This window comes from Balaenoptera acutorostrata, chromosome 9, assembly GCF_949987535.1.
Source record: "Balaenoptera acutorostrata chromosome 9, mBalAcu1.1, whole genome shotgun sequence".
In the NCBI taxonomy this organism is placed as follows: domain Eukaryota; kingdom Metazoa; phylum Chordata; class Mammalia; order Artiodactyla; family Balaenopteridae; genus Balaenoptera; species Balaenoptera acutorostrata.
The window spans coordinates 80,837,147-80,854,226 of record NC_080072.1 but is presented as its reverse complement, the minus strand read 5'-3'; the positions used below and the strand labels follow the sequence as shown (position 1 = coordinate 80,854,226).

Below are 17,080 nucleotides of genomic sequence, written 5' to 3'. Positions count from 1 at the left end.
ATTTTCTCATCATATTTCTAATTAAAGAATTAAATAATGTACATATGAAATAGAATAATTACTATATAGTTAATTTTATAAGCACTCAAATTGATACCAAATATACATACTAAACACAAAAGAATGCTTTTATATTCACTTATGTTGTTCATTTAACATTGGATAAAAATTTAATGTTGTGTGTAAAGAGATGGTCTAAAATAGAATGTCCTCTTTATAAAAAAAAAAAAAAGCTACTACTGATAAAGGCAAAGGAGTAGAGGAGGAAAGATTACCTTTAAACAGCTTTGCACCACAATCGAATTCTCAGTAATAGAAAAAAGAAAACTGAAAAGAAACAAATCTTCTATCTTAAATGTGAACTAAATAAACAACAATCGATCTGGGCTTTATTCACACACAAAAAGAATTTTCAGTTAAATGCTCTCTCTTTAGAAGAAATTTGGTGACCTGATAATGCAGGTTTCTATGTCATTATGTTAAACTAAGCTAACTGCCGAATAACCATAAGAAGCTGAGAAAGCAAGAGTGATATATTTTTCTGAATCATCAAGCTGCACAGGCTACTGAAAGTTTGATGCAAGCATCTGTTTGGGCTAGCGCTGGAATGGAGTAAGGTTAGTAAGTCTAAGGGGAAATCTAGGCTTCTCACAAAACTAGATTTATAATAAGAGGAGACTACAGGGACAGATCAAAATAAATGTAGAAAGCCTTTGAGTTCAATTTACGTCTTGATTTTAGTGTCATAAATATTCTAACTTCTCCAAGAAGGAGTATATAAAATGAAGCAAACAGAAGTAGCAATATTTTATTTACTTAAGATAAATACAAGCTGAGCCCCATCCCTAGAATTTGTGACGCGGTAGGTTTGGGGTTGGGCCTGAAAATTCCCAGATGATGCTGACGCTGCTGGTCTAAGGAACACACTTTTGAGAAACACTGGCCTAAAAATAACTACTTAGAATCCTTTGGCTGGTATAGAACTGTTTCTTGAATTTATGTAACTTGTATAAAACTATAATTATTCACTGTTAGGCATCATGGGCAGTTCAGAGGCCAAACTATCAAGCACTACATGTCTGAGAATGGCACATAGCCACATCTGCTAGAATAAGATGAGGCGAATGGCTCAACAGCTATGAGGATAAATAAAGTCATAAGAAGGGCGATGCTTCTTTTTTTAAAAAACGGAAATGGCTCAAGCAACTATCATGGAGAAGTAGACCAAAATACACTATCTTGTTTGTCCTCTGATGACCAGATGGAAACGAAGAGTAGGACTCTGGAGGCAAGTAAACTGATGTGATCCATGGGAATTACTACTCGTAACTTAGCTTTAAACCATTTTTAGCTGAGAACTCTTCACTTTCTCAGTTCAAATGAAGAGTCCTCTCTCTGTGCTGGCAAAATATTTTCTTTATTACCTAATGCCATAAAACTTATCACACAGTATTATTTATTTATATGCATTTTCTTCCAGGCTAGACTGTGAAATACCTAACACAGGAGTGTATATTTTGCATTTTTCTATTTTACTGTCGAGTAGAATGCCTACTACTCAGAAAGGGCAGGAATTTACATGTTGGCTGACATTCATGTAATCAAAACAAAATTCAATTAAAATTCTTTATTTATGTTTGTAAGAGAAAAATATCCTGTTTCATCCTCTCCACGTAAGTTCAATTTCTCCATTATTTGGTAACACTTAAATTGAAGGCACAGGGATATAGCAAATTCTTTTATTCAGTTAAATATTTATTGAGCCCCTACTATATTCAGCCACTAATCTAGACCCCTGGACATAGAGAGATAAGCAAAACAGTTCCTGTTTCATGGAATTTATGTTCTAGCCAGGAAGACAGACAGATATGTATAGTACAATGTTGGCTAATGATAAGTGCAGTGGGAAAAAAACAAAAAACAAAATGAGTGCAAAAACAACAACAACAAGCAAACCAGCATGAGTGCAAAAACAAAACAAAAACAAAAACCTGGAAATGGTCTTTTAAAAATGTGGACTAAGAAGGGCCAAACTGAGAAAGTGACCTTAAAGCTGAGACTCTAACACAATGCAAGCCAGCATGTGGTGATCTCGGGCATGAGCATTCCAGTCAGGGGAAACAGCGAGGAGGCCAGTATGAAGGGGGTAGAATAAGCAAGGAATGAGGTATGGTGATTCACTTTGTTTTTATGATCCAGACTTGATCAGAAAACCTCTCAGCATTTTAACCAGTAAATAATTGAATGGGTTATACCTAAAGGGGACCGCCAATACTAAAGGATAATAACAATTTCTCCAAACTCATGGACAACCTCTAAACATGTGAGAGTGGGCAATAAACATTTTCATCCCAGATTATGCTTACATACACTAGAGGTAAGCCCTCTGACATGGGAAAGATATGGAGTTTTCCAAGGCTGGGTTATCATGCCTAACCACCACATCAAAGTCTTTTGGAAAAAGGAGAAAAAAAATAAGCCCTGGGTCAAGAAGGTAAAGAGAAAGGGGTCATCATTTTAATAAGATGTAAAGAGGGTGAGAAATTTGAATTAGGACAAGCAAGAGAGAGCGGTAGGCTGTAATTAAAGTAATTCATAAATCAGAATTACTTACCCTTGGGGGAAATAAATTTTTATGTAGGATATACTACTACTGGTTGAATGATAACTACTATAACAAATACTAACTTCCTGCAATATTTTGAAAACAAATAAAATACTCTATGTCATAATACTGAAGGTGACTCAACATCAACTTCCTGCTCTTGCCTAAGGACCTTGCATAGTAATGACTAACAAACCATTCGCAATGTCTAATCAAGCCAGAAAGTCTTGATTATGCCACAAGTAAGATGAACAACCTCTCCCTCTCACCTGCCCCACAATTCAGGAATAAAGAAGTCACCCAGGACACTGAAAGTTTACTAAACACACCCCTATACGTGGTTCAAAGTACAGGGCTATCAAGAAGTAGATCCCTTAGAATGTAAGAGGAGTAGCTGGAGAAGAAGATGCATATACATCTTTCAAAGGAATCTAATTTTGACGAATTTGTTTTGAAATTCTGGTCTCTTATGATGAATCACAAACTGTATTATTATACGTAAGGCATTGTTCTAAGTTTTTTGCAAGCAAATTAACTCATTTAACAGTCCCATGGCATAGGTCTTATTATTATTCCCACTTTACAGATGAGGAAACTAAAGCACAGAAAAGTTGCCTCAGATCACTTAGCCCAGACTAGTAACTGGCAGAGCCTGGATTCAAACCCAGATAGTACTAGCTCTCTAGAACTTATGCTTTTAAGTACCACGCTGCAAATACGACAAACATTAATGAAAAGTAGCGTTTTTTAAAATTTCTTTTCCCAGAACTTTCATGAAATCCCATTGCTTCAGTCATATTCATATAGATGGCTCCTACATCTTTAATGCTTCTCACAGGGTCAAAACTAGTCTTTCTTCTCCACCAACTGGACACCAACACTTCACAAAACATGTCCTCATATTTTGAGTTGACTTTACTTTAAAATACAATTGCCCCTGTTCCTCAAATCAAACTTTAATGTAGACTTTCGTATTTCCAAGACTAAACTTTAGCAGTAGCCTACCAATTGGTTTTAATCAACTGCAACATTAAACATTGTATGTACCTTAAGAGCATCTTGCCTCACACCTTCTCTGGGGAAGTAGCTCTATGACTCAGGGGTCCCTAAAGCCCACAGGAAAAATTCTCAAATCTTAATTGGGTTATTCAAGGTCCTCTGTTGTCAGGCATTACATAACACACTGCACAGGTTCTGAAAGCATCACCACTACCATTCATACCCCTCCTCACCCAGTCTTCTTTCAGTCCTTCAAACTCTTCTTCCTCTCCTCTCTCCAGGACCACCCTGCAGGCACCTTTCTCCCCGCCCTCCTTGCTTAGCTAACACCTTACTCGTCCCTCCCCAATGTGAATGCCCGTTCCTCAAGAGGGCTTTGCTTACATATACAGTAGTTTCCTCTACTACTGCACCAGGTGCTCTCTCTTTGGTAAGATGATCCTATCACATTAGTAATTTAGTAATCCATTCAAAGTTAGTCCTGCTGCATGGCCTGTCTTTTCAGTACTTAGCAGGGTCATGCACTTTTCACCTCCACATATATCCCCAATGCACACACCCCAGCCTGTCTCCTCCTAGCCTCCACTATTTTTAGCCACTGAAATTCTACTCCATTTTCATGCTATACCTTTGCAAAGCTTTTCTCAATTCCTATCCCACTAGTAAAAGTCCTCCCCACCTGTGAACTGAAATTGCACTTGTTTTTGATTTCCTGGATGCTCACTGAAGATTGTCTTGTATTTGTTCTTTTACACTGAGTTTAATTCAGAATTTATCATTCTGCCCTAGAATACAGAAAAAGAGTTTTCTTTTTTTTTTTTTTTTTTTTTTGAGTGGGTATGTTCAATTTTGCAAGGTTGCTCAGGACAAGGATGTCATCATTCATCAGAAACTACCACCAGGTTAGACTGTGATTCTTTGATCTTGCAGACGTGTGGTTCTTAAAGTATTTGAGAACTAAAATATATGCACCCCTGACTCTTCTGCAGTTTTGTTTCCAAGGGAGTCTTTCATAAACATTAACATCTGAAATTCATATGCTTGATCTCATAAGTCCTAAACAATCCTTAATAAAATTCTGTCCGCACTACTAAAATTTTTAGGTAGACTCAATGGAAAAGGTTGTCATGTATAATAAACACTATAATATCACTGTCACTAACTTTGTTTGTGGCTTCAATAAGCAAAACACGGGACAAGCGTGTATAAATGCGTTTGTTGAAGAAAAAGCAGTTTATAAAATCAAGGTTTGGTAAAAAAAATGATTTCTCTTCTGGTTTCCAAAGTAACTTTTATTCTCAGGGTGAAAACTGATTTAAAGCGTGCAGCTCTAAGTTATGAGCTCAGGCTTTGTCATTTTTGTGTACTGGCCTAGAAGCTGGAAACTAAAAAGACTATAAATATACTGATGAAAATCTGCTTCAGGCAAATAAATGCAAGAGTGGTAGCCAAGCCATTTCTTTTTTTTTCCCCCTCGAGTTCAGGTGTTCTCCTATGTCTTATAAGTAGCTAGAAGATTCTTCTGCCCAACTACTAGAACATACTGATGAGCCCAAACCCCCTGTAGATCACAATGCAGTGTAAGATGAAACTCTGGCCCATACATCTGAAGGCTTAGATTGGAATTCTGGCAATGCTACTTATCTGTATTCTACTCACTAGCATATACTGTGTCCCCAAGCACTGTGCTCATGTCCCGTTTTAGCAGATGCCTCACTGAACTCTACTCATTTGCCTACATCCTGACATTTCTCCCCATCAAGCCCTAAGTCTTGAAGGAATCACCTTGATTTTTTTGGTCTTTATATCCGTAGAGCTTAGCACTACCACCAAATACAACCAAAGTTTGTTGAGCTGAAATGATTAAGAACTTATCTGTGAAAAGAATGATTGATTGATCTTGGTCAAGTCAGTCTCTCCGATCCTTAGTTTGTGCTTTTATAGATGATAGACTTTTTTTTATAAGTTGGTAACATTTTGCAGCATTTTTATATTAAATGAGCTCTCGTATGAAATGGTGGAGTCATCCATTTGTATTAGGCACTTAGTAAAGGTTTTTTCCCAACTGAAAATAGAAATATTAATAAAATAAAAGAAGGAATAACAAAGTGGATCTTTAATAACATTTCTATGGTTTTAAGTTTACCATTCTAGAGTCTTCTATCTGTGTAGTCCATGAACCAGCATTATAGCACCTCCTGCAAATCTGTTAGAAATGCAGAATTTCACGTCCCACCCCTGACCTATGGAATCAGAATCTGCATTGAAAAAAAATCCCCAGGCGATTCCTTTACACATTACAAATTGAGAACCACTGATTTAGAATACGGAAAACTAACAATGCTTACTTCAAAACTCTTTTATAGAACTACCTACCACTAACCCAAATTTTACCAGTATAGCAAAAGTACCACTTGATGTGTTACTTAGTTAAAAAAACAAAAACCGATCAACTTTGATGCATTATAAATGAAATTAAATTAAACTCTAGAGACAGCATACTTTAAAGAAAACTGTGAAAGGTTTAGATTCAGACAGACCTGGTTTCAAATCCTGAATCCAACATTTATAATTATTAGCCTTCTAACCTTGGGCAAGTTACTAATCTGCTTGATGCTTACTTTCTTTATCTAGAAAATGGAGATAAAGATCTTCTCAATTAATTGTTGAAAGGATTAAAGGAGAAAGTGCTTGCCAAAGGAAGGGTTTATAGTAGGTAATTATAAAAAAAAGTTGTTCCCTACTCTTTCCTGGAAGTTTTGCCATTTTGTTCTAACAATATATTCAACTTATGAAAATTTGTGTATAATATTGAGATAGGTTTATGAGAAAATACACCTGGATCTCAAAGAGGAAATGACTGAATAACAAAAACAGGGAACCCATAGAAGGTTTTCCCTTAGATAGGGGAAGAATCCTAGAGAGGAGTCATTTTTAATGGGCTCCCAAATTTTTCAGGATAAAGCTCAAACTTCTTAGTTGATCACACAAAGGCCTTCTTTAGATGTCTTTAGTCTCATCTCCCCACCGTTCCATCACTACTCATGCAGTGCTGGGGGTGTCAGGCTCAGTAATCTCTCACATAATGCTACCTTTATCTTTCCTTTTCTTCTGTAAACTTAACTCCCACTCATCTACTAAAATTCAGGTTCTGAATTCAACCACTTCTCACCAATTCCCTTCCACCACCTTGGTTCACTGTTTCCCCTGAGTTATTGCAATTGCCCCCTAACTAATCTCCCTACTTTTAAAAAACTTACTCAGATCGTATCACTCCTCTGTTCAAAACCTCCAAGTCCCTATATAATAGGGCTTCCATGTTACCTTTCAGTGACTCTGTTCCAGTTGCAATGGCCTTCTTACTGTTCCTCAAATGTGCCTCAGGAGCTCTGAATTAGCTTTTGTGTTATGCATGGAACATTCCTCCCCTTTTCCCCAGATATCTTCATGGCTCTCAGTTCATTCAGATCTTTGCTCAAAAATCATCAATTATAGAGGCCTACACTGGAGAAACTATCTAAAATGATCATTTCCCTCCTCCATCCCCCAGTCAGTCACTCTCTGGCCCTTAACTGGTTTACTTTTCTTTTCTCTCTGATACATTGTGTACTTGTTTCTATTCTGTACTCTCATGATTTAGAATCGTGTCCTGCACATATTAAATATTCAATTTTTGTTGAGGGAATGAACGAACCTCTGGCTCCTTAAAGATGTCTGCTCTACCCTCCTGACCACTGATTCACTTGTTCCTCCTCCACTTTCTCAGTACTTGGTGCCTGTCTCCCATAACATTTATTGTTATAATTATATGGGGAAAAAATTTGTTTTACCTTGACTCCATAATCTGAGTGGCCATTACAATGTCTAGTACAAAGTAGAGCATTTGATATTTGTTGAATGAATGATGTGGAAAGAGAACAATTGTCTCAAGGTGAATAATAAGACTGTTAAAAATCATCTGTCTCTTTGTCTGTTATAGCTAGATGAACTTCCTAGAGGAAAAGGCCAAGTATAAGTTCAGAGAACTTTCTAATATGCAACTCTTCAGATTTTCTTCAGCGTAACTTGAGTGTTTTAGATTTTAACTTAATAGCTTATAGAGTTTTAGTATGTAAATTTATAAAAGATTAGCTTTCTGTAAGTTCATTTAGACTTCAGACGTGTTCAAATAAAGCAATGACCTTTTGGTAAAATTTTAACCTAAACTTTTATCACCTCTTTACCTTACTGACATCAAAAGAAAATATTATTTTGGAAAACTCTATTGTTGCAGGATTTTTTTCATTTCACTGATGCTGCCTATATATGGTAGTCTATGGATATCATTTTTAAAGAATTAGCATCTTAATCTTTCACACAAATATTCCTCTTATGAGTCATAAAATTATTGTAGCAAGAGAGTAGCCAGAAGGATTTAGAAATCAGTAGGAAAGACAAAAATAATATTCGAACACTTATCAAGAGAAAAAACAAAACAGGCATTTATTTGGTTCTTAAATGTAAATAATTTAATCTCTTTCTCATCCTTTCTACTCCAAAGCTGAGCAAAGTTTCCAAATAATCACTACAAACAATCACTGGAGAAAGTTGAACATGGACACCTATATTTTTAAACACCACTATCTAATAACTCATTATACTAAGAAAGCTGGTGGCAAGGATACGTATCAAATTTTTTTCTTTATACTCTTTAACAATATTCTCCTACTCTTCTAAGTTAGTCTGTTGGTTAAAATAACAGAAATAAGCTTATATCCTTTTCTTCTTCATTAGGTTCAGTATTTACAATAAAATCTTAGTAACTTTCGGAATTCAAATTACTTTACTTTCCCAAATGATTACTTAAGAGACTTCTAATAGATTTTTTAAAATATTTGTTATTCATGCTCTAAGATCAGATCAAGGGACATCAACAATCTTGAGTTTCTATATATCTCCCTTTGCTTTAGAAGAAAACCCCTAAAGTAAAGCAAAGACAGAAAGGAATTACCTTGTCTGAAATAATAGGGCATATAACTAAATGTATGAATACAGTACTGCCTAACACACTTGAGATTTAGATAATTATTTGGGATATCACAATTCTCAAATGGACACAATCTTAGCAAAATGTAACACTATAAAAAATACTGTTCTGAAGGTACTGAAAAACCAAGGAACTATATGTCCACTTTTCAACACGATTATTTTGGGCTTCTTTAATAAAGGAATGAAGAAATGAGTACTACTTTAAAAATAGTTATATATCGTACATGCCAATACCTTAAGTAATATATAAACACATGCCTCGATTCCAGAATAACTGAATTTAAAGTTCTGCTGATATATTTGGGGTGAGGGGTGTCTTGCTCTGGGAGTCATTTTAGAAGTGTAGCTGGGTAGAATCAGAATAAAGAATGATAATTTATCAGCCAACATCTATTGTTCCATTTGCCAAATGTTGCTGCCTTGCCCAGGTATTCTGAGTTTTAATATTATTTAGAAAATACTTTTAAGTTAAAAATCATGACTGGAATCAGTTAATATCAAGAGTGATCCAGGGGGACTTCCCTGGTGGCGCAGTGGTAAAGAGTCCACCTGCCAATGCAGGGGACACGGGTTCGATCCCTGGTCCAGGAAGATAAGATCCCACATGCCGCGTCACAACTAAGCCTGTGCGCCACAACTACTGAGGCTGCGCTCTAGAGCCCGCGAGCCACAATTACTGAGCCTGCGTGCTGCAACTACTGAAGCCCATGCGCCTAGAGCCCGTGCTCCGCAACAAGAGAAGCTACCGCAATGAGAAGCCCATGCACCGCAAATGAAGAACAGCCCCCGCTCGCCGCAACTAGAGAAAGCCCGTGTGCAGCAACGAAGATCCAACGCAGCCAAAAAAAAAAAAAAAAGACTGATCCCCAGTATAGAGGGAGCGAAAAGCTCTCGCCACCAGAGTAAAATAGAGGTCATTAGCTGCTCTGACACAAGTGGCATGTTTCATCAAGCAGCAAAGTCATGAAGCCATCAAGATTTAAAAATGCCATGTGTAGGGCATCACGGGGTTTAACAAAGACTTCAGAAGAACTCCTATATACTGAAGATATGATAATTGCAAGCTATGTCACCTGCAACTTGATTGGACATTCTCATTGAATTATTTTTTCTATTTCACAAATAAATATTTTTATCTTCATAATCCCTATATATTGTTTACTGATAACTTTTATTAAAATGAAATGGACTGGTCCATATTTTTAAACAGGAAAAATGGTTCTTGTTTCCATATTACTAACCATTTTTTCAGGAACTTAATCAACAAATAAATCAAGATACAAACTAAATAAAACAAACAGAGTTTCTTAAGGATTAGTTATATTCATTTGGATTATGCTTTTGCTTTTTACTATTTTCCCTTTTCCTGTGGCCATCTTTTCTTAATTTACCAAAATTTGCAGATGAGAAAAAAGCAAGCAGTAATTTTGGTTTAAAAAAGATTATTTGGGATAAGAGATTGAGAGTAATAAAGTACACTGCCTCTGTCTCATACTTCATTCATTGCTTTGACTTCGGGCTTTATTACAGTTTTATTCCTGTTTGGTATACTTAAGTGCTGTTCCATATATTACGATTTCAGATTGACAAACAATTTTCATCTTACAATAATAAAAAACTTTTAAGAATCAGAAAAGGTTTGACCCATGAGAAGGAAACCATATTTATATTTAACACTCTTATCAACATTCTCACGCTTGGAGAATCTATGTGAATCTAAAAGCCAGAAGACAACGCATGACTTGCGTAAGAACCAATGATGCATATTTTATGATAAAAAGCTTATAGAGATAAACATAATGCCAAAAAATAGTGTGGTAACAGATTTAAAAACTTATTTTAGGGCTTCCCTGGTGGCGCAGTGGTTGAGAATCTGCCTGCTAATGCAGGGGACACGGGTTCGAGCCCTGGTCTGGGAAGATCCCACATGCCGCGGAGCGGCTGGGCCTGTGAGCCACAATTACTGAGCCTGCGCCTCTGGAGCCTGTGCCCCGCAACGGGAGGGGCCGCAATAGTGAAAGGCCCGCGCACCGCGATGAAGAGCGGTCCCCGCACCGCGATGAAGAGTGGCCCCCACTTGCCGCAACTAGAGAAAGCCCTCGCACGAACCGAAGACCCAACACAGCCAAAAATAAATAAATAAATAAATAAATAAAGTAGCTATAAAATTAAAAAAAAAAAAAAAAAACTTATTTTAAATGAAGTAACAGTAATTACCAGGTAATGTAAACTGATTACACTGTAAAATATCAGATAAGATCACATTTACTTTTATATATTCAGTATATTATACCAAGCACTGTATATTGTTAATACTAATTTCTATGTACCCATCACTTTATATAGATTGTGTCATTTAACCTTCACAATAGCCCTATAAATTCAGTGTTACTATTATTATTGTCACCCCATTTTCCAAGTGAAGAAATGAGGCACAGGTAGATATACTCACTTATCCAAGATCTCATAGTCAGTTAAGTGACAGAGCTGGGATTCAAACCCATGTCCACCTGACCCCAGAGCCCTTGATCTTAACCCGTATTCTAAATTCCTTCTCAGTTCACTCCAAAGTGAAGAGTAGAACTTAGAAGTTTGTGAACTACAACACATGAAGTAGGAATTATCAACTCCTAAAACCTGTGGTCAGCTTTGCAACTTCCCACACATCCTTACCTCTTCTGTGCTTTTTTAAAGTTAAAAACCTCATATCAACTTTCTACCTGTTATTTTTACATTTCACATCTGTCCTATGTCATATTTTCCTTGGTAACAATCTCTCTTTCCCATTTGGTCTTTGGTCCTCTGACACAGATTACACAAAGCAGAAGTAATACGGCAGGCAAATATCAAGGAAGCTCTGTACTACCCACTCTGCTTGCTTCTGAATATTTTCCCCACTGCAATGGAGGTGCTTAGCAAATTCTTCCAACACGCATCACCTTCCATGATCAAGAGGGTATTTTCTGTGCTCGCTTCGGCAGCACATATACTAAAATTGGAACGATACAGAGAAGATTAGCATGGCCCCTGCGCAAGGATGACACGCAAATTCGTGAAGCGTTCCATATTTTTTAGAGAAAGCCCTCGCACAGAAACGAAGACCCAACACAGCCATAAATAAATAAATTAAAAAAAAACAACCCTATTTGGAAATTCTTCACATCTTGTGAAGATGAATTAAAACCAGAACATCAACTTTAAAAAAAAAAAAAAAAAAAAAAAAAGAGGGCATTTTCTCCACCCATCTTGACATATTTCCTAGGAATTCCATGCAGGTTTTCATAATGGGGAAATCAGAAAGTGCTGCATTGGTAGATTTGGGCATCAGTCAAAAATAAATGCCAGACTTAAAACATGAAAATAATGAATCCCTTAAAATGTACCGGTAACAAGACATCTGACTTTGGATTGTTATCAAAGGTAAATTTTTAAAAAGCAGACACCTGGGTTCATTGACTTTGTATAATTTAAATCAAGGTTTACACAATTTTTAATGGTCCTAAACAGTCACCAGTCCTTTGGCACCAAGTTATTTCTGGATTATCACAGAGTATATTTTCTTGACTTTATTGCTGCTTTAAGATTCAGCAATCTTGTGGGTCACTGTTAACAAGCTACTAATAAAAAACTTAACATTTTCATATAAATAGAGCTGGTTAAAGGAGAATTACCACTTTTCTCTCCCCAAGTCCTTATCTTCTAATGTCTAAAACAAAAACCACTACTGTTTACCCAACTCTTAGTATGCAGAAGAACTCTTTTATATAGATCCCAAGCATGCATCAAAAGGCTACTAATGTGCTATAAGCATAATACATTTTTAATATAACTTGTAAAGGGCAATCATCAAGTAATTTAACAGAATAGGGTTTGTGCATACTTTTATATGTGTATATATTATTATATATTTTAATGTAAAGTAAAATAGAACTATTATCTTACTAAATTATACAAATTTCCTTTTATTTTGTAATTTTCTTTTCTTCACTTTTCAAATTCCTTTCACAAAGTTCACTGTCTTGCCAATTAAATGGACAGTTAAAGAACATAAATTTCTTCCTAGGATCAAGGAAGGAACCCTTTCCAGGTGCAGCTTTGTTTTAAGTGATTTCTCAATTACATATATTTAGAAATTTGGCCAATTACAAATCACACATCTCCAGGCTAGCAATGAAATTCATCATTTCAACCTCATATTTTGAAAAAGGACTTATAAAAAGCAAAGGTAAACTAATCATTTTTGCTAAACCAAATTTGAGTGAAAGAAATTGGATTTCATAAAATCTTAGAACTGGAGGAAATCTTAAAATATTATTCAGTTCCATTAAAAATTATGCAGAAAACTGGAGAGTCTAGAGGAAATACAGTATTTTAAAGGAAAGTGGCCTGATTAGAAATAATTAGAACAGAACACAAAGCTGGACTCAAATATTTGAATGAGGAGAGTTTTTTAAAAAGACTAACAGGGGGCTTCCCTGGTGGTGCAGTGGTTGAGAGTCTGCCTGCCAATGCAGGGGACACGGGTTCAAGCCCTGGTCTGGGAAGATCCCACATGCCGCGGAGCGACTAAGCCCGTGAGCCACAACTACTGAGCCTGCGCGTCTGGAGCCTGTGCTCCGCAACAAGAGAGGCCGCGATAGTGAGAGGCCCGCGCACCGCAACGAAGAGTGGCCCCCGCTCGCCGCAGCTAGAGAAAGCCCATGCACAGAAACGAAGACTCAACACAGCCAAAAATAAATACATTAATTATTTAATTAAAAAAAAAAGACTAACACTAGAAAGTTCTTGTTAAAATAATTAATGATAAAACTGTAAATCAAGCTGCATTTAGCTTGATTTAACCCAGTAAAGTGCTTCAAAAGAGCTGTGTAGCTTCCTCTTTTATCTAAAGGCTTCAGATTACCAGGTTCAGAAGGCATTCCCTTTAGGGTGAAAATTGTCTGTAGATACCCTGCTTAACTGGAAACAGGCTTGCTGCTTTGTTACAGTAAATACCCTGGAAATTTATTTAAATACCCTCACAATTCTTGCTCACTGGCTCCAGGCTCTAAAAACTCAGAAGATTATTTTCCAAGCACAGAGGAGCATCAATTTTGCTGCTTTTCTCAAGGAGAAATCCCTGAGAGATAAGATCATTTTCTCTTAAAGCTATTTGAGAAATCATGCTGTGTAACCTCAGTGGAGAATGCACAGCCGCCAAACTCCACGGGTTTGTTCCAGATGGATAAGGAGAAGACCCTGGGTTGAACCCTTATTAAAATGACATTATGGCTATAACTTTATGTGAACATGAGGTTATCAAGATTATAGTTCCCATGACATTCATTCCCAAGCATTTCAACACCACGTAGAAGTCTTCTATTTGTTTTTAAATAGTCACTCAATGTTTCTCAGATGTGAAGTGAGACTAATAACAGCACCTAACTTAAATGACCATTATGAGAATTAAATGAGATTGTACAAAATGACCTCATGAGGAAGCCTGATATATAAACAGGGCTTCCTATTATTATTTAATACCTTCTACTACCATTTAAACATGCTCAAGTCTCTTTGGGGGTGGCTTTTCCCATTTCAAGTCCTCCTTCCAACTCTCTCCGTCTCAGCCTCTCTTCATACAATGCCGCCCCCCACCCCCCCACACTACAATTGTGCTTCTTGCCACTTTACTCAAACTGTTCCTGCCAGTCACCTCTTTAATTAATATACAGCAGTAAGCATGTCTATTAATTTATATGCAGTATATAAAAACACATTTCATATTTTACAAAACACAGCTGAAATACAAGATACACAAATATTCTAAAATCCATTAAAACCAATTTGATATATACTTTTGGTTTTAAACATAAATCTGAACACAAATTCTCCCCATTTCCTTAGACCATTACTATTAGAAAATTTAATAGGAAAAACACTGCACTGCACTGCACTGCTCTAAAAGAATCATTATCAACCTTAATAGATGCAAAATGCCTAATCTTTCAAAATAAAATTTAAATTAATGAGTTGTTACTAATTTCCCAGGTACAGTTTTTGATGGATTATGACAAAATGAAAAATGTGCATCATCTTCTTCAGATTATAAATACGAAGCAGCTTTCAGAACTTTTATTCGGAAATTTGATAATTAAAAAAACGGTTGTCAAGTAAAAATATCAGTCAATAAATACTTGCATAATTTTTTGCTTTTGAAAAAATTTTAACTCAAGTGTCACATATAAAACAGGTTCTGAGGATAAGTAAATGTACTGACATTAAAATTAGCTAAAATGGAAGATAAAATGGAAGATTATATAAACTCTTCAAGAGTTTATATAAAGAAACTTTATGACAAGAGAAGCTCAGTCACGAATCTTGCCTTGACTTTCATTTTCTTGAATCCTTTCAAGTGTTCAACCCACCAAAGGCAAGAACATAGAGTTAATGGAACAGCAAAAACATTCTAACACATTGTCATCATCTTTAGGGGCAGAAGGACATTTCAAATTTTGTGACCTTTCCTGGTCAAGGAATCCTTTTGACAATGAATTGTACCACCCTCTCCAACTCTACCAGTCCCTTTCCAAAGGCTGCTGCTTAAGAAAATCTACAGTGCAGCTTCCAATAGTATCATGTTGATCAGTTTGTTGGGAATGGAAGATGGATGGGCTGTGAAGGAGGAAGCCATTAAGGCCACTAGGGCTGCCAATTACAGTTGCCATCTGTTCCCTGACCCAGGACACTCAGTAAAGGGGATAAAGTGTGTTTGTGTGTGTTTGGGGGGTGGGGAGGGGAATGGTCAGAAATCCAGCCCAAATGCTCCAATCCCTGATGCCAGGCATAGGGTTGCATCTTCCCAGAGAAAGGGGTACCTTTTCCTAATATGCATAAAGATGCATAATGGGTAGCTATGACCTTGGGCCCATGTAAAAGCCAGGCAATATCTAACTGACATAGGGAAGAAGGAACTAAACATTTACTTAGTATCTACTCCGTACTAGAACTGTAATATAAAAGCTTTATACGTATTATATGATTTCCTTTAATATCTTCCTCTCTATAATAAGAGGCATGACCACTCCCCATTATATAGATGAGAAAAACAGCAGATTTAAGTAAACTGCCAAATAGGAAACAGAAAAAAAATTTATACTCAGGTTTATCTTCTGTGAAAAAGGTGGAAATGTGTTAAATAACATGTACCAGCCCTAAGAAAGATGCTTTGGGGTTTATAAGTTGCTACCTTCCAGTTATTCTCAAGGTAGAACAAACATCCACTTTAAGAGGTGAGTTAAGAACACCACAGCTTGGCTTCCCATCCAAACCACAAAAGGAAGAGGGAAACTTCAACTCTAAGAGACACAAGAAAGTGGCACAATAAAACACAAGCATGTCAAAGTTAACCCAACTAGGAATTTGAGATATTCACTTCAGAACTGAAACTTTAAAATCTGTTGGCTTTCAGGTTATTTGAAATAAGTTTCCCTTATGAAAGTGGATAGAAAATAACCATCACCCATGCTCCAGTTTCCTTAAAAGAATAACTACTATTTTCCACAGAAAGTTTTACCAGTGCACGAGCATGACTTGGTGTGCTCTAATTACAGCATTTCACTCACCTGAGGCCGAATTCATCATGTTCTGCTGCACTGGTGGAGTGGTAGGGGATGTAACGTTCATCTGGGAGAGCATGGCCTTCCTGGGGTCCTGCCACGTTGTTGTTTGATCTATGTGACTGAGACAAAACATCCACTGCATTAGATAACAAACACGAGGACCTAAAAACAACCACCTCACTTATCCAAATAGGGTAGCTCTATGAAGTAGTAGGCAAAGGATTCTAAATTAGCTCTGTAAAAGTATACAGTCTTGTCACCTCACTGCTCTCACCCTTCCTCTGCAACCTTTTTTCATGCTTATATCACTGAACTTTCCCCTCTTAGATCTTGCAAGTGCAAAATTTGAAAAAGTTATGTCTGGAGTTTTAAGTGAAGGGAAATCATTTTCACCTAGCAGACAATTATTATCTGCTTCTAATTTAAAGATAAAATGTGATTTATAAATTAATCGTCTATAACAGTAGTCATATGAGCAAAACCCAAGATTCATAAGGGAATCACCCACTTTTTTCCTCCTAGAGCTATAAATGCCAATTAACATATAATTTTAAGACCTAAAACCCTTTACACTGAACAAATAAAACATGAAAAGATGAAGTCTTATTATAGTACATACTCCAAAGCCAAAACAGAATTACAAACTTTAAGTTTTGATTGTTTCCTGTGACTGTTGAAGGCCTTTGTTATTTGCTAAACAAAACATTTAAACATTTTCTACATACTGTTAACGTACTGCAAAATATCTTACACATATGCATATAGATGTCTTCATCTATAAAACTGGGCATGAAAACAGCTAAAAATTATATGAAATATGAGACTACAAGGCATCTTGCACAGTATTTGG

At 36.4% G+C, this 17,080-nt stretch overlaps 1 protein-coding gene and 1 non-coding gene across 13 annotated transcripts in view; one reads left to right on the top strand and one right to left on the bottom strand.

The window, feature by feature from the left end:
- The window catches only part of YAP1 (Yes1 associated transcriptional regulator), a 108,765-nt gene that overhangs the window by 42,556 nt on the left and 49,129 nt on the right, over positions 1–17,080 (bottom strand). For all 12 annotated transcript variants that reach the window (XM_057552370.1, XM_057552372.1, XM_057552361.1 and 9 more), the window contains exon 3: positions 16,234–16,349. In XM_057552370.1, the coding sequence (XP_057408353.1) occupies positions 16,234–16,349 (116 nt within the window). The remainder of the gene's footprint in view (positions 1–16,233; positions 16,350–17,080) is intronic.
- Positions 11,598–11,704, top strand: LOC114239026 (U6 spliceosomal RNA). Its single transcript, XR_003624227.1, has one exon. It is a non-coding gene; the product is annotated as a U6 spliceosomal RNA (small nuclear RNA).